Source organism: Aptenodytes patagonicus, chromosome 25, assembly GCF_965638725.1.
Source record: "Aptenodytes patagonicus chromosome 25, bAptPat1.pri.cur, whole genome shotgun sequence".
NCBI lineage: Eukaryota > Metazoa > Chordata > Aves > Sphenisciformes > Spheniscidae > Aptenodytes > Aptenodytes patagonicus.
The window spans coordinates 6017353-6037419 of record NC_134973.1 but is presented as its reverse complement, the minus strand read 5'-3'; the positions used below and the strand labels follow the sequence as shown (position 1 = coordinate 6037419).

The following is a 20067-nucleotide window of genomic DNA, read 5'->3' as shown; positions in this document are numbered from 1 at the left end:
GCGCCTCTCTGCCTAGCACTCTGGAGCCTTCCACGTTGAATGTATGCAGCGACTGCGAGCGAGGGGCCACGCGCCAGCCCAATGCCCTGTAGCTGTGCAGCCGGCAGGACAGGGCCCCGCTCCAAGCATCCACCTTTCCATCCAGCCCATCCTGTGCAATAAACGTCAGCAACTGACAGAGCTACACACGACTCCGTCTCTGCTTCTCCTTCACAACCGTCCCTCCCTGCCGTGGCTCCGGCTGTTCCCGCTCCCCTCGCCCAGGCCTGGGAGCCCTGCCACTGGGCACAGCCCCAGGCTGGGCTGGAGGAGGCAGCTTTGTCCTTTGAAGAGCTGCTTCCCTGCCAGAAAAATGACAAGGCAAAAAGCCTCTTCCCAGCACCTTTCCCCTTGCTGGCAGGGCTGTGCCCCCCTGTCCAGTGTCAGCTGGACACCACGGGGCTGCAGTGGGGAAGGAGGTGGGAGTAGGCTGTAAACTGGAGCCAAGCACTGAGCTCCAGCTGCAAGATTTCCAAACATCAACTGCTGCAGGAGCTGGGACACAAACATGCAGCCCCACAGACTGTGGAAGGCCACAGTCTGTGAGACAGGAGACTCCGGGCTAGAAACACAAGGGCCAAGTGGATGCAGTCAGCCCCTGCAAGAGCCCTGCTCCCACTGCAGCTGCGCCAGCCAGTCTGTGCTGTGGGAGAAGTTTTGTCTCTGTTTGTGCTACAAAAGCATTTCCAGAATGTGACACTGCTGTGGATAACTGAAGCCCAACCAGTCAGCAAAACAGTGGCAGCCTGGGGAGACATCAGTCCCACCTCCCCAGCACAAGGAGGGGAGAGCCCAGACACCCTGCAGACTTCAGGCAAAGATGCAGAGAAGGACACAGTTTCCATCTAGTATTTCAAAAAAACCCATTTTATTTACAGTATTGTACACTTCCACCCCCGTGTTAGTGGTTTTCCCTGCCTGAGACCCAGTAAGCAGAATTTAAACCGATCCCTGGAAATAAGAGCCAGGAGCCGCAGAGGCTGTGCTACAGCAAGAGCGGTGATAGTGCCCAGCAGCTGGAGCGGGGCATGGAGACTAGCACCCACCCTGCAGCCAAGAGCAGGGCAGAAAAGGGCAGGAGGCTCCTGCTGCGGCCATGGCCGGCTGCCTGCCCCTCCAGGCAGGGGCCTAACGCTCCAGGAGGTCCGAGCCCCGCTGGTGGAGAGGAATGGAGAGGGATGGCAGCCCAGGACAGGCGCTAGCCAGGCAAGCTCTGGAGCTCGCAGTACAGGCAGGCACGTTGTGTCCCTTTGACCCCACACCAGAGAGATGCAGCCCTCCCCAGGGCTCGATGCCCTCTCCCCTTGCCTGGATGCAGGCAGTAACAGCAAACAGTGCAGACACCCTGTCCCCCACCAGCCCCTCGTGGCTGCTCCCGCGCTCCTCGAGGAGTCCCAGTTTGCCCCAGCATCTCGGTGTTGGGCAGGTATGTTTTGCTGGGCTGGCAGCTGTACCCACTTTCCCCATGAGACGCAGGACAGAGGGGCCTCGCAGGCCAGTGCCTACCGCAGCCTCTGAGGCAGCCGGCAGTCCACAGGTAGTCCAGGGCCCCGCTGGCTGCCAGGGCTCAGCTGAAGAAATAGGTGGAATCCATCACCTTCTTCAGGTTGAATTTGCCTGGCAGAAGCAAGGGAGAGGAGAGGTCAGAGTAGAGCAGAGATGGGGCAACTGGGAGAAAAGCTGCCTCGGGCCCCACTTCAGCTTCCTGCAGAAAACTACTTCAGCTCAGCCCTGCTGCAGGGTAGGTCAAGACAGCAGGGATCTTAGAGGTCTTCCAGGAACTGATGTCCCTCCAAATTTATCTAGGACAGTGGTAGAAAAGCAAGACAGAAGGGACACAGCAAGGCAGGGAAGGAAGAGAGGAGCACGTGGCCTCAGGGTACAAACCATCCCTGCCACTGGATCACGCTGCCTCTGGGGCTGACCACAGTGGCTGCTCAACAGCACGGGTCAGCGCTCCGCCAGCCTGTTCCGTTTTGCAAAGACAGAACAAAGGTTAGCCAGATGATCTGGCAGAGGCAGGGCTGAGAGATTAGCAGGAGTTAAACTAATTGCTTTAATCCCATTGCATGTATATCATCTAGATCCTGGCGATTACCATGCTGAGTGCCTCCCTCCCATCTCCAGGCAAATGCCTCGTGGTTGGAAACAGATGGGAGAGAAACAACAAGACAGGACGGGATGAGCTGGGTCAGCCTGGGGAAAATCCCAGGGGCTCAGCTCCAGGGAAGGCAGGGACTGCTCACAGGGATGCTACAGGGGAACACCTTAAGGCACTGCCCCATGGCTCTGCAGTCCAGCACAGGCAGGAAAACCTGATCTTAGGGGACAGCTTTAGCATGGCTGGCCAGACCCTCACTGTGTCCAGCTTCAGACACCACATAAGCTCAGTGATTTTGGGGGCCCCTCCCCATCTCATTCCCCGTGTGTCCAAACTGCTCCTGAGCTTTGCAGTTCCTGTCCTGTGCTCCTACCTGTCTTGGGGACATTCGACAGCTGCTCCATCAGTTTCTTCTGCCAGAGGGCTCTAGTCTCTCTGCCGGGGCTGGATGAACCAGAAGGAAAGCAAATCAACATGGGAGCTCTGGGAGAAGGTGCACTCTCCTCTGCTCCCCAGTGCAGGCCCCTGACAACAGGATTCAGCTCTTCCAAAACACATTACACACCCTGCAGCAGGAGCTCAGCCCCTGCCACAGCAGCCCTAGGCAGGTGCCGAGGCGTCTACAGACCCTGCCCAGGATTGGGTCAGTCTGTGCTGTCTGTCTGGCTCTGCGGTGGTAACTGAGGGCCACACGCTGGGCCGACCCAACGCGTATCTTCACTGCTCCTTACTGCCTCATTCACAGGGGGGAACGCAAGGCACAGACATTATGGCCCGCCCCAAGCCCACTGAGGGATTCAAGCACCAAACCCTACCTCAGTTCTGCAGCAAAAAGATGCAGAAAAACCTTGTTTTTCACACCAAGGTCTAAGGCAATTTGGGCATCAGTCAAGAAGGAAGCACAACTTCCCTCCAGAGCAACCCCCAGGCAGATGACACAACCCGTGAACGTCTGGGCACAACAACCCCCAGGAGAGGGAATCGGCGTGGGTAAGGAGAGTGGTGAGGGTTCGCCAACAGGCAAGGAATACCTGCAGTACTTCTCCAGCATGAACTCGGACAGATCCTGCAGGATCTTCTCGCTGTGCAGAGCCACAAATTGCTGCCGACAGATCTGATCCAGGGAGCAACGGTGAGTCGCAGGTTAACAGGTGTTTTCCCCTCCTTCCCCTCAGTGCTTCTCAGCCAAGACAGGTCAGAGGTGAGGGGCAGGGAAGGCAGCGGGCAAGAGTGGGAAGGGGGGGCTGCCGGACAAGGGTGAAGGGAATCAGCCTGGGGAGGTGGGAAGCGGAGGCTGACCCCCATTTATCAGTCTACTGTACAACAGCCCTTGCAGCACTCCAGGGGAAAGAGCCCAGGGTAGGACAGAGGCACTGACTCTGCTAGGCGCTGTGTTTAGTGCTGTTTTACAGGCACAGATTCTCCCTCGCACCCTCCTTGAAGGGTGGGAGGAGATGGGGCTATGGCACCAGGAAATCAGCTGCAGCCACCAGCAAGCACCCCAGGTTCACCTTGCCTGGGTAAATAAATCAGCCTATGGAGCAAAGCCCAGGGGAGGCAAGGGCTGGCAAGCGCCCAGAGGACAGATCAGCAAGATCCCTGCTCACAAGGGACCCGGGAGGACACTTTTACCTGGTTCATGACATCCACAGTGAGCGCGTGAGTCCAGTAGCAATCATGGACTGAGACGAAGGTCAGACCCTGCCTGGGAAGCAGCAGAAGGTGCCATGAAGTGGTGCTGAGAGGCCCCTCTCTGTGATGTCCCCTACCCCACGTAGACTCTCGTGCTGGGACATAAACAGGGACCACGCAAGGAGGGGGACTCCCTGGACAGCGCCTGCAGATCTTCAGAGAGAGACGGCTAACCCCATGATCTCCCTGCCCTGCCACCTCTCAACCCTTCTCTGCCAGAAACCCCAAACACCTACCCACCAGGGAAACCTCTCCCACATCACACACCTTGCCCTGGTGACGATCTCCCAGCAGAGACCGAGTCCTGGAGCCAGGGAAGAACCCCAGCTGCCTGCTCCCTACCTGAGGCAGTGCAGAGCCGTGAGCATCATGTGCGTGGAGTCCAGGGAGTGGATGAAGTTGGGTGGGAAGGCATTCTTCTGCTTCACTGTATCAGGCTTCCTGCAGCAGAGTGGGAGACGGGAGGAGCTGGGGCACTTCCAGGGCCAAAGATGAGAGCACCAGCACAGCCAGTGCCAGCCAAGACCTGGGATTGATGGGGGCAGCCCTGGAGGGCCCCAAGGCCCTGCTGAAGCACAGAGCCCCACTCCTCTGGCTGGCTTTCTGCAGCTCAGAGGGATACCAGGAGCTTTGGCACTCATTGGCAGGTTCCACTGCTGGGAAGGTTTTATCCCCAAAGCACAGGCTGGGGACAGCAAGGGCTCAGTAAAGACGGTGGTTTCATACTTACTGGTTGCCGTTGGAGGTTTTCACACTCAAGTTCTGCATGCTGCAATTCAGCTGCAGGGAGAGAAAAAGGGGATCAGCTGTCACACTGCTCTGCCCAGCCCGCACAAGGTGCTCAGCACTGCCCTGTACTTCTGGAGAAGCAATTGCACCGACCATGAACTACTCTGCCCTGCGGGAAATGTCCCTGGCTGCAACAAGGGGCCTGGGCAGGGACCTTGCCAGGGCATCCCAGTCACCATGGCAGCTGTCACTCCTCAGTGACACCTTGCCTGTTTCCCCTCCTGAGGATGCTGGCAGGCACCCTTCACCCCTTCCCAGTGATACCCTGATTCACCCCTGCAAGGGCTAAAAGAAGGGCCCCTGGAGGTGAGCAGCTATGAGGACGAGACAGGCTGGGGAGACGTGAGTCAGTGCAGCAGCGTGTGGGAGGCGAAAGCAGCAAGACTGAATCACGCGAGCCCTGAGGAAGGCTCCTTGGTGCGGGGAACGGGCCCGTGCCCCAGCTGCCTGAGTGGGACGGGAGCAGCAGAGCTTCCTCACCAGCCCACCCACACACTCCAGTCTCTGCAGGGAGGATGTGCCTGCACACACAAATCCTACCTGCTCTGCAGGCTCACCCGCAGGTGATGCCAACCTGCCGGGCTTTAGCTTGCTGCCCTGAAGCCCGACTGCCCTCTCCCTGCTCCCCACCACGGCAGAGGGAGGGGGCACACTGCACACCAGATACTCACCACAGTGGACCTGGAGCGATAGTAGGGCTGCACGATGGGTAGACCCAGTGGCGTGACCCACTCCACTGTCCGTCCCGACTGGGCAATGAGCTTGGCACTCTCCGTCAGCCAGTTCTTGAGGGAAGTGGGGAAGAAAGCAGCTGGAGTTAGCATAGGCAGCTGGAAGACCCCATCCCCTCCCAGCACAGGTGAGCCCGACTCCTGCCACCAACTGTGACAGTCCAGCGCTTACGGGGGAGTTTGGCCCTGCAGCAGGCACAATCCCACACCTCTGGGCTGGGACAGGAGGATCCTCTGTTGGCCAGGACCCAGAGGAACCATCTCTCCCCATGGAGCATCCCCTGGTCTATGTATGGGTGGTCCAGGGAAGAAAAGGCAGAGAGAGGTAAGAGGAAACAGGCACCTTACCTGGATATCTCGAGTTGCTGAGAACATCTCCTTGATGCCATTGAACACCTGCTTTACGAGGTAGTGAGATGCTTCCCACAAGTATTCCTGCACAGACCAAAGGCAGAGCGAGGGGTCAGGCAAAGGGGCAGCAAAAGATGCGAAGCAAAGGGATGGGACCTAGGGTAAGCTAAAAGAGCATCTCCCTACTCTCCGGTGCCTCAAAATTGCCTCCATCACAGACTGTGCTAAGTCTTGAGCTGTTGCAGATGGCTGTGGGTTGTGATGGAGGGAGGCTGACATCAGCATTTCAGATGGCTCCTTGTCTGAGGACAGGCTCATCTCTGTGTAACGTCCCTGGACGAACAGGAGGCTCTTGCTGCCTCATCTGCCCCAGGAATGTAACACACGGCAAAAACACTCCCCACACCAACATGCCACGGCAAATCACCCACTCAGCAAGGACTGTCTCACAGTGGGGTCACAGAACAAGAAACAGGTGCCAGGAGGTGCAAGCCTCCAAGAGCTCTGCTAGAGTCAAGGGCCACTTCCAGAAGGAAGAGCACAGCCACAAACCTTGTTTTGCATCTGAAACACCAGCTGAGGCTGTCATGCCACCAAGCTGGGCCCGGGAAGGATGAGGAGCAGCCCCACCTGAAGAATCCCTCCCCACCCACAAGTGCTGGCAGACAGCTCTCCTGCAGGCTGGACAAGCCTGGCACAGGCATGGGGGGGGTCAGTCCTGCATGTCCCTCTGCTAGCTGAGATTTGGGGGGGCAAGGAGAGGGCAAGGCAGGAAGGAAACCCACAGTTAAGGGCAGTGCAGGTATGTCTCCCAGCAGGGACTGAGAGCTGAGCAAAACACTGCTGGGGGAGGCCAGGGCAGGCATGCTACCTCAGGGAACTCATCAATCTCCTTGAGACGCTTCTCCATCTGCAGCCGCCCGCCGTAGCGTGTGACACCGTACACCACTGTCATCACCGTCTGCTTCACCACCTTGCGGTTGACAAAGCCTTGCAGCACCTGGGCAATCTTCACTCCCTGTTCAGCATCCTTCTTCCGAAACTCCTCCACCTGAGGAGGAGAGCGCCCCGGGAGGTCAGCCATGCTGGCCCAAGTCCCCTTCATGGCTGGGGGAGAGTCAGGGGGGCCACATGAGACCCTCCCAGCTATGCGCTGCCTGGCCTGAACTCCCATCAGAAACCCTGCAGCCCATCTTCACCAGCCCTGGTTAGCAGAGATCATCTGCTGAAGGGATCAAGAGGCATCCACATCTCACAGATAACCGTGCCCGCAGGGCCCAGAGCCTTCCATTGCTGCCTCAGCAGAGCAGTGTCACTTGGCAGCTGGGTGGTGCCGGACGTCACAAGGACGTGGCACTAGGACTGTGGCTCAGGACTCAGGTTCTCCCACCTCTGCCACCCCCAGTGATAACTCTGAGCAAACCATGCACCGTCCATGTGCTCCTCCCACCCGCTGCTGCGGTGCTGCCTGGATAAAACATGCTGAGACCTAGAAGGGAGAGCCAGGGGTTCGATACCAGTTGAGTGAGTCTGGTAGATCTCAGCACACTTCACATCATGTCTTGCCAAGAAAACTGAAGACTTAGCAGCAGTGCCAAAAGGCTGAATCTCTCCCCCCTCCCTCCTACCCAGCTCAAACGAAGAAAATCCTATAACCTGCGGGCCAGCCAGCTGTGATCAAGAGATGAGGAACACTCTTTGCTCTCTTCCACCTCTCTACCCTACTTCTCCCAGACTTCGTTCAGGACAAGTGAGGACAACAGAAATCCCAGTGGATTTCTCATAGGTACCTCCGTCAGGACAGATCTCCAGCCAGATCCCCACTGCAGCTGCTGCAGTGGTTCCCATTTGGGGAGGGAGAGACTCTCTGCCTGTGACCAGCTCATGCTTTCCCAGCCCTCTGTATGCTGGTCTTACCTCGACCTTTCTCCTTGGGAGCTGGAATGACCCTGTGCAACACACTGGCAAGGGGGGGAGGCAGGTCCAAGAGGACACCTCCCCACGTCTCCACTGTGCCTCACCTGCTGGGCCACCGCACTGTAGACATCCTGGGGGACACTGCAGGGCATCAGATTGACGGACATGGCGCCAATAAGGTCCCGGCCAAGAGCTGCATAGTGCTGCAGACCATTGCAAGAGCCATCCTGCGTGTGGGAAGAGAGCAGGGTGGAAACAAGGTGTTAGTGTGTGGATGGAGCCCTGCTCATCCACCCCCGCTCAACAACACAGATACACTTGGCTCAGAAGGTTATTGCCATTTTTCCCCCCCCTCTCTTGGGACAGGTTTACAGCTGATCTTCCAGCAGTGGCCAGGGCCACACCAGTTTCCATTTTCCTTCTAGCCAGTTTTCCTGTCTGGGTCTCATCACTAACTACTGCTGCCTATGAGGTTTAAAAAAAGAAAACCTCACATCACACTGTCCCCTCCGTGAATTTTCAGACATCAGAGCTCTGTGGAAACAGTGAAAAACAGAAAATTTGGAAAACAACAAATCTGTCCGGGATGCTAAAAGAAGCCCCAAGAGCCGGCAGTCAAAACAACCTCAGGAAAACCCAGGAGCGGGATCAGAGGCAGGAAGAGGCAGGCCAAGCTGAAGATCACTCAGCAAGCCACAGCTGACTCTGAGGCTCCAGTTAGCTGTGCTGCCTCTGCTCCACGGCTGATGAAAACATCCTTCTGACAGAAACCAGCTCCGACCCAGCCTTTCCCAAAGCTGCAGTTACAGAGGCATGCTGACCTATCTGTCACAGCAGCTGCCCTGACAGCCCTCCTGGGACCAAGACCAGCTTGGATGAGATAGGCAGGACCTGAATGATGGCGTGGGAAGGTCCTGCTGTTCCCCAAACAGCACCAGCAGAAACGTTTCTCACAAAAGATGCGCTGCTGCTTTGGACCATCCCTGCTCCTCCTGTGCTTGGGCTCTGCCTGGTCAAAGGGAGCCTGCAGGATCAACCCTCCTCTCCCCCTCCTCCCCACACCCTGCAGTGCAGCAAGTTGCAGAGCCGAGAACTGACAGGGCTCCGGCAGCCCTGCCGCAGCAGAAGAGCTGCCTCTATTAACCAAGTGCTGATGACTCAGGTAGAAAGAGACTCGGGTGCCCTCCAGAAGAAGTCCTTGCTTGAATTTCATTAACGGCACCCTCCACACCCCCCCGACTGCTCTCTTGATCTTTTGTTGTCATAACAATATCAGTTTAGACAGTCTCATACATATTCCAGACCACTGCTACTGGCAGAATACATCCTGTTCTCCCCCCACACTTCATTAGGGCCATCTGATCTTCTAATGAGATAAATGAGCAAGCCCCTCTCACCAAGAAAACAATTAATCATTGTCTCCCATGCAGCAAGGGGATTTATCGGTGCAGGCAGACAGCTGGCTGGGCAGCGGCTGCAAAGAGAGCTGCAGATCTGCTGGGACGCAGCAGGGAGAAGGGCTGAGTGCTGGCTAACAGGAGCGGCTGCCTGGCTCCTCTCTCCAGCTGGGAAGGACAGATGCCTTCAGAGAGCTGAGCAGCACCCGAATGATTGCGCTTGCCCCGCTCAGAGTATGGGCACATCCGGGACCGAGCAGTACAGGGCACATGGTGAATGACAGCCACGTCACTGAATGCGGGGGACAGATCAGCTCTGTCGCCCTGCCCTTCTTCAGAGGTCCAGACCTCTCATCTTTTGCTCCAGCCTCAGCACAGCTCCAAGCACTTCAGATGGGCAGGTGCTGCCATGCACCCACGCCACGTCACACCCAGCCAGGGTCGGGCTGATTTCCAGTCCTGATCCCACGACTGGAGAAGCTAAGACTGGCCCAGCTCCCACCCTGTGGGCAGCTGACAGCGATCTCCCAGACAGGCTCTGCCCCAGCCAAAGGAAGCAAAGCAGCACTTAACTGTACTGGCTCATTAATGGCTGCATGCAGCAGCAAATTACTGGAGTTCTCAAACCAAGATGCCTGTAGACTGCACTCCCATTCTTAAGAAAGCCTGGCCACATGGCGTAGTAAATGCAGCACTGGAGACCTGCATGCTTCTGCCCTGCCCATTTTCCTCTCCCCGCTCAACCACACGGGCCATGCAGATCCGTTGGGCTCCCACCTGGTGAACCGGGAAGTGAGAAATGTAGGCTGCTGGATCTGGGGACCGCGAGGCTTTGGCGATTTCCATGCAGCACGCCAAGGCTTGCCAGGGTTCGTCGGTGTTCATCCACCACTTCCTGCCCTGGGAAAACAAAAGCACACGCTGGTAGGAGCGGGCAGTGCTCTTGTAGCACCTCAAAGCAAAGGCAGGAGCCCCTGTGCTCTCAGGATATACTGGGCAAGCACCTCCTCCCACCATGCCTCCATTTCCCTAATATTTCATCGTGTTTTCAGATAGAAATGTGTTATTTAGGAAACTCTGCAATGCTTTGTTTCCCCTTTTTCCTCTCAAAGCATTATCTTTCAAAAGGTTTTTGTTTCAAAATTGATTTGATTTCCATTCTATTTTACTTTCTAGAAGCTATGCTAAGTAAGAGGAATGGTTAAGTCTCCTCCGAAATGAAAGAACACTGATCCCTTTTTTTGCTTAGCATATTTGGACAATTCCTATTTGGACTCAAACACAGAGGAACTTCCCTGCTTTTCAGTTCGGTCACTGAAGAACCTCCCAACCTGCTGGGGGCTAGCTGCAGGCTCCTGGAGCCCACGCTATTCTCCTGCCATTCAGGGTCCCACCACTCCACACCAAGAGAAAGCAGAGCCCTGCCAGCCATTCCCCTCCTACTGTGAGCGGGTGGTCGGCTGAGTCCAGGATCTCCTCCATGATTTCATTGGCGTACTCCAGCCGCTCCTGCAAGGCGTTGTTCTTCTTCAACCCCGTGAGGTTAACGAGGTGGATCTTCAGCCAGTCAAGGCCCTTGGGCCCCAGTGGCTTTCCCTCTGCAAAAAGCAGGATGGCCCGGGTGACATCGTTACCGAGGTGGTTGAAATAAGGTGGGCAAGGGTAAGTCCTGCCTCGGAAGTCCATGTTGTGAGGAAACCAGAACACCTTGTCCCTGACGTAGTTGGCGATGGAGAGCTTATACAGCGCATCCATGCGCAAGCTGTGCATTTCAGCTGTCTTCTTCTTGTACAGCAACAACTCGTGCTTCTGGGACTTGTTGCAGGTAGAGGAATTGCTGGGAGCAGCAGGAGGCCTGGGGGCCTCAGAGATGGGCGGTGGGATGTCCAGCTTCTCATTGCCTTTGTCATTGAAGATGGAGATGATGATATCCAGCACTGGCTGGTTAATCTTCCAGGCGCAGTTGCCCAGCTGGTTCAGGGCATCCAGCACGGGGTGGAGGTTCACCGGAGGACACTGCTCCAGAAGCAGCTGGTGCTGGATGGCCCCATCCACAAAGCGCATCAACTTGGTGTCATTCAGGGCAAAGGCACCAAAGTGGGGGGAGGTCCAGGGTACCGGGGGGCACAGCATAGGTATGGCAGAGGAATTAAAGGTCAGCAAGGTCTCTGCAGCATCTGACACAATCTGGGAGAAGATGGGATGGGGCTTTATCAGCCCAACCTGAGAGGAGAATCAGAGAGGTAAAGGTCAGCAGTAGAGGATTAGGGCTGGAGTCTGGAAGAGCATATGGTCAATCAGCCATTACATAGCGATCATGCTACGTACTGACACTGTCCGCACAGAACCAGAGGCTCCTCTAAGCATCCCTGAGCAGGAGAGGCAGCAGGGAGGGAAAAGGGCCTTGCAGGAGAGGCAGCAGGGAGGGAAAGGGGCCTTGCAAAGGCCCAGTTCCGATGAAGAGGTGACCTGCACAGCCCCAGAGCCCCCAGGACAAGGCTCACCTGCCAGCTGCTGTGGAAGGAGTAGACGTGGTAGAGGACGGGGATAAGCCTGGGCTCCAGGCGAGGATTGAGGACGTTCCTCGGCACCTTGACAGCCTGCACCAGGAGTTCCAGCATGTGCATGCCCAGGCGCATGAGGAGCATGTACGGCCAACTGCAGTCCTTCAAGTTCAGGGAAGGCCCAAAGCCTGCTTCTGCCACCAGCTTCTCCCAATATTCCCGTGGCAAGTACCTGTCAGGCTGGGAGGTAGAAGGAGAAAATTGGGTCAGCTGGAGGGGCCAGTCACACCGCTCCCGGGGGTTTTGCTGGATGGGATCTATGTACCTGGAACATGGTTCTGAGAAGGATCCTCCTGTCTCTGTGTCCCTGTGAAGTCCTCCCTGACAGGGGTATTTGGGGAAGGACTGCTGACGTGGCTGGGGCAAGCCCGAGAACCCGCTTCTGCTGCAGGCCGGGACAGTGGCGCTGCAAAGCCCTTCCTCTCGCCACATCCCTGTGCCGACACCCTGTCCCCACACCATCCTGACCCTCCTTCCCAGACTGCAGGTCTGCCTCCCCCACCATGCCAAACGCACACAGCTCTGCGAACGACCTACTCATCCGGCCCTCGAGCTGCCCAAATCGGCGGCCTTGGCCCCTTTCTCCCTTCCCATCCTGCACTGCAAAGCACACCCTCCTCAAGCCCCAGAGCTCTCCTGCACGGGATGCCTGGCTCCAAGGGATCAACTCTGCCAATTTAAAACCCTCAGGCTCAGAAATACCCACCGCTATGCCAGAACCGACCTGCCTGTTGCCACGGGGCAGGGGGCCTGCCAAGCGTTAGATGGGGTCTTACTGGTTCTGGTGGCCTCTGCAGCAGCAGATTCCCAAAACCCGGACCTTGTGCTTGTGAGGAGGTGGACAAACTGCCTTGCCACATCTCTGCTCTGCTGCTCTGTAACCTGCAGGCCCCAGGACCCCCCTCTCCCAGGCATACCTACCTGGCTGTCCTTTGCCAGCAGGTGGATGTATTCCTCATAGACCTCCTGCACCTTCTCCAGCTGTCGGCTGCGCAGCTTCCTCTGGGTGATGTATCTGTTGTAGATTTTGGAGCCCAGCTCCCTGGCCAAGACAGCCAGGGATTCTCCTTGTGGAGAGAGGGTGTTGAGGATCTGAGAAAGGGGAAGGCAAAGAGGGTCTTAAGGAGGGAGGAACAGAAAGATGGAGCAGAGACACAAAGTGGGAGTTAAAGCCCCTGTGTGGTGAGCATAGAAAGATGCCGATTCCCATGATGCTGAGCAGATCATGAGGAAGGAAACATGGCCAGGACAGAGCAGGGGCTTCTCTGGCTGCTCAGCACGGGGAGCAGACAGAGCCTGCACCTAATAACCTGGGCAAACTTTGAGGCTTGTGTTCTGATTCTGCTGGCCCGAGCGGGACATCAGTGCTTTGTGGCAACCTTATGGCCATCCGGGTGGCCCCGTTCCTGTAGATCTGTGAGGGCAGGGCAGGGTCCTACCTGCAGCATGATGCCCACATACTCCTCATCCGGCATCAGGCACAGGTAGGGGTAGAGAGTGTTGTACCCCGACACCGTCTTGAGCTTGGACATGCTGTGCTTCGACTTCTGCAGGGCCTGGAGGATGGAGTCATGCCACTGGGAACGAAGGGTGGCCAGCAGTTTGCGCTACACAGAAATGGAAGCAAGACAACAATGCTGTGGTGAGAGTGTGTCAGCAGGGAGCTGCCCCCCTCTTTAGGCCACCAACCCCTGCATCTCTTCCACAGGTCCTGAGGGCTGAACTGCCCCCCTTCCCTTCAGACATGCAGCCCCCAGACTCCCTGAGCTTTACCGCTTTAATGGCTTGCGGGGTCAGAGGTTTGGTTGACTCCACTGACTCGATGGTTATGGTATTGTCCAGCTCCATCTCCAGCTGCTGCTGAAAGCGCTCCTGCAGCTCCTGCACAGTGAAATCCAGCTTGGGGTATGGCACCATCTTCTCCTGCAAGAAGAGTGAGACATTAAGTGCCAAAAGCCAGAGGAAGAGAAGACGTGCTCATTCTCCCAGCTTCCCTGCAAGAGGCACGTGGCATGAGTCCCTGCTGAAGGCACCTTTCTGGGACCTCCGAGTCCAGAGGTCTGAGGTCTCTGGCTGGCAAACCCCAGGGACTCTGGAGTAACAGGCCTCTCCAGAGACTGCTATGTTCCTGTGTCATGACCAAGCATCCCCCCCAGGCACCCCCTCCAGCGTATGACCATCATCTTCAGCCCCCCCTGTCAGCCCTCCGCTTCTCTGTTGCTCTGTAAGGCTGTTGGTACGGCTATTTGCTTCCTCAGAACAAGGAGCTGCCTGATGATTTGTGTGGGCTATTGAGCAGAGATCGGGCTAAAAAGTTCTTCCCATATTACAGTCTGGGGCTGGACCTGAGGACACCTATGAACATCATTTGGCCAGCTCCAACACCTCTCCGAGCTGCAGAGACATCCCTGAGCTCTGTGGCTTACTTTGGAGTAGAAGTCCTGGAGCAGAGAAGACTTGCAGGTCTGGGGCTTGGGTGGAGGGGGCAGCTGGTAGTTGGGCTGGACAATCCTGATGGCCCTCAGCACCTTCTCCTTCTCATCTTCCTCAAACAGGCACTTTTGGAAGAGCTCATCCACGTGGAAGCCATCGTTCTTCAGCTGCTGCACACATCTGAAGAGGGGCAGATAAGATAGGCTTAATCTTTCACAGGGGACTGTGCATGTTGGACAGAAATCAGCACATAATGAGGCAGGGAACAAAGTTTTTAAACAGAAGACTAAGCGTGGAGAAAAGACAGATGGGGGTGACCCCTTCTGAGGAACCAAGAGCTTTGACTATATCAGGCTTTTCCTTCCTCACTTGTGCCCTCAACAGCATCACCCGGACCCACATGAGACACACCACAGGACAAAGAGCCACCCCTCCCAAATCCCTGGCAGCCACAAAAGCAAAACCCTCTCCCAAAGCAGGGCTTGGGGGCTGGCACCCACCAAGAATTAGCTCTGAGCACAGGGCAGGAGACTGATACATGGCTCCAGGCCGTTTCAAGAGGGCTAGTGGGGCCTCCCCATGCCGGGTTGTTCCCAGGAGCTTTCCTCTGTGCTACCCTTCATGCCAGGGCAGCTGCAGGAGGGTGCAACCTCTCACACTTGTTGGAAGGGCTCTGATAGCTCTGGGAGCGGGATGTGCCCCATGCACTTGCCCTGGGATGCCTCTTCCCTTCTCCTGCATGCTCCTCAAAGCATGCTCCATGCAGCAACCACTGAAAGCCTTGCAGCAACTTGTACCTGACCGCGCCAATGTCTGCCCAGCCCCAGACGGGGGAAGAACGGTGCAGAAATGGGCATAACTGGGAAACCCACAGAAGGCAGGTGCCTCAGTCCACCAAGAGCATGACTGTCAGGCAGCCTGGCAGCAGGACACCGTCCTGCGGGAACACAGGAGCTCTCCTCCGCACATGGCCAGGAGACAGCTCTCAGGGGAGCTGCTTCCAGAGCACAGCCCATCCCGACAAGGTCACCCGCCTCAGGTTACAGCGATCAATTATCCACCCCTCACCTCTGCTGAGCGGGCGGCTTTCACCTTCACACTTGGGTAGGGAGACTGAGCTCCGCTGCTGTTGTGAGACTGAGCAAAAAGATGCAGGTTCCTTCACCCTCAGGTAACCCTGCTCTCCCCTCCAGCCCGAGGCAGCAGAAGGGAACCCATGGGGCTGGTCACAGCTTGGGCAAAGGGGCAGGGGACTGCGATCGTGCACTGAGCCTGGGAGCCAGGGCACAAAAGCACAGCTCGCAGGGCTGCAGCAGGAACAGCCTGAGCACCAGGAGCAGCTGCAGCGCCTGCGAGGCAGCTCTCTTCCCTGCAGCCCCCATCGCTGCCGGGGACCAGAATCCCCTGCACACGCCAAGATCCCCCACTCCCCAGCCCCACAAAGGATGCTGCAGGACCACATTATCCTGGCTCTGCTGGGCTGGAGGCAGGATCCAGGGCGCAGCAGAGCCCAGAGCACCACCTGCCGACTGGCCTGGCCTGCGCCGGGTGACACCGGAGGGAGGACAGGCAGACCCAGGTGACAGCAGCACCAGCCAGGCCCCAGCCCAGGCCCCCATCAGCCACGGAAAGCAAAATGGGCAGGAGGGAGCCCCTGGCAGCTTTGGAAAAGCATTAAGAGCCCAAGAGGCGACAAACAGTGCCCTGAGCCAGAACGGCAACACGCTGTGAATCCTGCTGCTGCATGCGCCCCAGGTGCATTTCAGTACGTTTTGGGGCAGGCAGGAGCTTCAGTGAGAAACAGCTCTACATCTCTGCAAAGCCACTCTCCCCAAAAACTACCCCACAGCAGCCCAGTTAAAACAAGCAGCTTCCATCTTACACCCTCAAAGGGAACCTGCAGTCTAGGAGCAGAGCGAGAAACAACCCCCATCTCGCACACTCCCGGCACAGGCTTAGCACTCCAGGCCACGCTGCTGCCACGTCCAACTGGGAGAGCACGTTTAGGAGAGGAAGGGAAACGAGAGCTTGTACCCACACACACAGCACCAGCAAACAAACAGTTGTGGGGAAACACACACAGGCTCTGGTGAGGCTTGGGGTTGACAAATCTGTGCAGATGTGCTATAAACATCTGCCTATAGACAGCCCTACAGGTGCAACACCCACACACCCAGGTGGGAAAGTCAATGCCAGTCACTTCTAAATCAGCAGACTAGAAGACATTCGCTCAGAGGCATCTAGAACTTGTTAGCCAGCCAAGGGACACACGAGGCCAGCGATAAATCCCTCAACCACTCAAGGGTGTTTGTGCAGCATTAGCAGATCACCAGAAAGCTTTCTCCCTCTGGCAAGGCAGCTGGCTGTGCTACCAGACCCAAGCACTGCCCCTAGACCCAGCCTGCCGAGATCTCACAGGGCTCCTTCAACTCCTTGCTTTGGGTCTGACACTTATTCTGCCCATTATGCTGCACAAAATCCATCTGAATCCCCTGATCACACTCCTCCAGAGAGCTAGCACCCTGCAAAAAAAACAGCTGTTTGGCTGAGCCTACCAGGAAGGGCAAACTCCACAGAGGTGCTGTAAAAATAAATGGAGGAGCCATTCCTCACTACTGGGCAGTGATTGAGGGGCCAGTGGGAGACACGTGCCCAGGATGGGTGCAGAACCAAGGAGTACCTGACTGAAGAGAGGCTGCTCCCAGCCCAGGGAGCTCCGGGGGGAGCAGACACAGCTCTGGCCAGAAGCAAGGTTGTTTTCACCTCCTACATCTCCTTTCCCTGCAAGATCTCAACTCCCTAGCAGCTGGGGGTGGCAAGGAGGGCCCACTGTGGGAGCTCTGCCCGCCCCTAAATCTGGCTACGAGAAGTGGGTCAGAGCATCTAGACATGCATGCAGCAGGGGCAGATCTTCCCAACTCCGGGCCAGCACATCTCCTCCCCAGAGCAAGCTCCCAGTTCTCCCAGTGCAGCGAAGCGGCAGGCTGTGGAGATGCTGCCCCGGGGCTCGGCAGCACCCTGCGGCAGGGGAAGTGCGTTACCTCCAGACAGCTTTGGTGGATGACTGGTTCCGGCCCATGCACTCCAGTGCTGCTGCGTAGGAGTCCAGGCTGGGCCGGAGGCCGACGGACTCCAGCATGGAAAACAGCTGGTTGATGCGCTGCAAGCAGCCCTGAGGATGAGAAGGGAAGGGGGCTGTGGACACAGACACCAGCAGCCCCAAATCACAGCTTCACGCCTCTCTGCTCCTGTTCAAATTTCGCCACATCCATCCTGCCCCATCCCCTTCCTCCCCTCAAAGCTACCTCACAGGGATCAGTGGCCTCCTATCAGCTCCGTCCCTCTCAGCAGAAGCCAAGCCCTCCTCGAACACTTGCTGAAGGCAGATGTGACAAACAGATAAAACCGTGACTACTGCTTCGACAAGTGTGAGGCTCTTCCTCCTGAGCCAGCCCCCCTCTCCCCCTCGGCCACCCAGAAAACCTGACAGCCAGACCAGGGCAGCAGCCCGCAGCTCAGTACCTTTCTTGCCCAGCTACGCATCACGATGTTGTACGCATTGACACTCAAAAGCCTTCTCTTCACAGGGGAGCTGTGGTACAAGAGAAGGAACCTCTCAGCCTCCTCTGGCTGCTGCAAGAAGAGGAAGCATTCGAGGCTGGACTGGATGGTCTGCTGCAGGATCTTGTACTGGCTGCCGTCCTTGTCCTTGAGCACCCTCCGAGGCCACTGCGCCTTTGCACCCTCCTTCACTGCTGCCACCCTCGGCTTGCGGAAGGCATAGACACCATGAGGGCCAGCGTGGCTCTGGCTCCAGGCAGCAGCCACTTTAGCCTTTGGGGCCTTTGGGCTCTTCAGGCTCTTCTTGGCTTTAGCTTTGGCCTTTGCCTTGGCCTTTGGTTTGGCCTTTGCCTTGGCCTTTGGTTTGGCCTTGGCCTTTGGTTTGGCCTTGGCCTTTGGTTTGGCCTGGCCCTCCCGAGCCAGCTGGGAGGCAGCGATGGATAACTTCCGCTCCACCTTCAGCTGCCGGATGTACATCTCCTTCTTCAACTTCTCGACCCAGCTGCTGGGCCGGGCTGGGCTCCCATCCCTTCCCCTGGGAGCGGGTTGCTCCTCCGCAGCACCGGGAGCCACCACTTTCTGCAGGGGGTCCTGGTACTTGTCATTCCCCAGCGGGGCCAGCTCCACTTTGTTGACCATCACCTCCGGGACATTACTGGCTTGGAGCTGCTTCACTCGAGCTTTCAGCACTGCCGGAAAACACACAGCCGAGGAGAGGTGAAGGGATGCAAGGCACAGCAGAAGGTTGTGTCCTACCCCAGGGCCTCGCCTCTGGAGTGCCCAGGAACATGCTCAGGAAAAGAGGGTCCACGCAAGGACTTCTTCCCTCCTTGGTCAGCCCTCCTCCCAGCAATCGGCTGCTTTGACCACTGTCTTTCTAGGATCCACCCATATGCTGTGGCCCACCCTAGCATCCTGGGGAACCCAACAATGTCACTGCAAGGGAAAAAGCACCCGCTCACACTTGTCTACCCTGTCGCCTGGTCACTTCACTAGGCCTCTCTCCGAAGACTTCATGTCCTCAGCTCACCCGGGCAGAGCGCCCAAAACCAGAGCACGTTCCAGGTCAGTCTGCAGGGCCCTCACACCCTGGAAGGACTCTTCTACCACCCCTTAGGACCACCCTGCGTTTTCCAGCAACTCAATGCTCCCTGTGGGTAGGGTGGCCCTCCAGGTCCTTGGGACAGGACAGAACCTGCTCAGGGACGCCAGCAAGTCCATGGGAAGCCCACATCCTTGTCCAGGCTACAAGTATTTCCAGTCCCAAATATCTTCTTTATGGCTACACAGAACGGGATGACTCCTAGAAAACCTCCCGGACACTGAGCAAGGGAAACCCCTGCAGCTCTCCTAGCCCTCCCCGACTCACCTTCCAGCAGCTCTGTCCTCTCGCAGATGGCATTTCTCCTCGCCTTCTCCTTGGTGCTGGCGGAGGAGTAGTTCCTGAGAACACTCCATGGGATCCCTGCAGCAGAAAGACACAAAGACCAGGAGGTCAGAGAAGGCTTCACACCTTACACCGCTCACTGCCCCACAGCCCTGCCCCACGCCACGGCTGGGCCCCAGCGAGGGCACAGAGAGGAGGGGGCAAGTGGCGTTTCTCAACTCGGCTTGCAGGTCCCAGCAACCTCAGCAGCAGTGCCACGGAAGGGCAGGGGGGCAGCTCTGTGCCAGCAAGTGACAGGGACGCCCCCCTCGCCCCCTGGCTCTAACCTCTTGGGGGGAACACGACCCCAAGGACACCACAAACCCCAGCTCTGTTGCACGGGGCAACAAGACCCCAGCAACCCCCAGAGCAGGCAGACTCTATCCCACAGCGGGGACAGGACCCCAGAGACCCCCATTTCTATCCTCAGAGAATGGCAATGCCCCAGGACACCCACAGCCCCCACCTCTATCCCTAGGTGGCGGCTCACGACGCAAAAAGACCCCCACAGCCCCCAGCTCTGTCCCAGCGGAGTGCTCGGGATGCCAGGGACCCCCACAGCCCCCAGCTCTGTCCTGAGGGGATGCTCAGCGCCACGGGGACCCCACAGCCCCAGCTCCGTCCCGGGGGATGAGGGGCAGGACCCCACGGACCCCCCGCTCCACTCCGCTCCGCTCCCTCAGGACCCCGCGGCCTCAAGCCCCCCCCAGGCCCCCTCCCCAGCCCAGGTGCCCAGCCCGGCCCCGGCCCCGGCCCCTCACCGGCGCCCCGCAGACGGGCCGGGCCCAGCAGCGCCGCCCGCAGCCGCAGCAGCGACATGCCCCCGCGCTACGCCGCCATGCCGCGCCGCGCGCCCCCCCTGCGCAGGCGCCGCGCGATGCACGCCGGGAGCGGGAGTTCCGCCGCCCAGAACTGCAACTCCCATGATACAGCGCGGCAGCGCCCCGCCCCCGCCCCGCCCGGCGGCCGCGGCGGCCCCGACGGGACGGGACAGGATGGGACGGGACCGGAGCCGGGGGTGACATGGGGGTGACATGGGGGTGACACGGCGCTGTCCCGCGCCCCT

The 20067-nt window shown here is 57.9% G+C and overlaps 1 protein-coding gene across 2 annotated transcripts; it reads right to left on the bottom strand.

Moving 5' to 3' along the window:
• Window positions 1-885: 885 nt before the first annotated feature.
• POLRMT (RNA polymerase mitochondrial) lies at window positions 886-19820 on the bottom strand. 2 transcript variants are annotated; one of them, XM_076359606.1, is made up of 21 exons: window positions 19763-19820; window positions 18945-19040; window positions 17537-18264; window positions 17056-17186; window positions 14008-14194; window positions 13355-13504; window positions 13021-13188; window positions 12503-12673; window positions 11522-11761; window positions 10461-11240; window positions 9795-9917; window positions 7725-7847; window positions 6575-6754; window positions 5701-5787; window positions 5293-5406; window positions 4563-4612; window positions 4175-4273; window positions 3773-3845; window positions 3172-3254; window positions 2514-2584; window positions 886-1656 (listed from the first exon to the last, which is right to left on the bottom strand). In XM_076359606.1, exons 1-21 carry the CDS (start codon window positions 19818-19820, stop codon window positions 1607-1609), a joined length of 3762 nt encoding a protein of 1253 aa, XP_076215721.1. In that variant the 3' UTR covers window positions 886-1606. The 2 variants fall into 2 exon arrangements, with proteins under 2 accessions (XP_076215721.1, XP_076215722.1); XM_076359607.1 differs by lacking the exons at window positions 886-1656; window positions 2514-2584; window positions 3172-3254 and adding an exon at window positions 3269-3384.
• Window positions 19821-20067: the final 247 nt, after the last annotated feature.

Bases quoted from the DNA above. Each gene is read 5' to 3' on its own strand.
- POLRMT (XM_076359606.1), bottom strand. From the start codon at position 19,820: ATGTCGCTGCTGCGGCTGCGGGCGGCGCTGCTGGGCCCGGCCCGTCTG. The intron at 18,265-18,944 runs GTGAGTCGGGGA...GTTTTCCGGCAG, and splicing joins GAGGACAGAGCTGCTGGAAG to TGCTGAAAGCTCGAGTGAAG. The intron at 5,407-5,700 runs GTAAGGTGCCTG...ACTTCCCTCAAG, and splicing joins CAGCAACTCGAGATATCCAG to AACTGGCTGACGGAGAGTGC.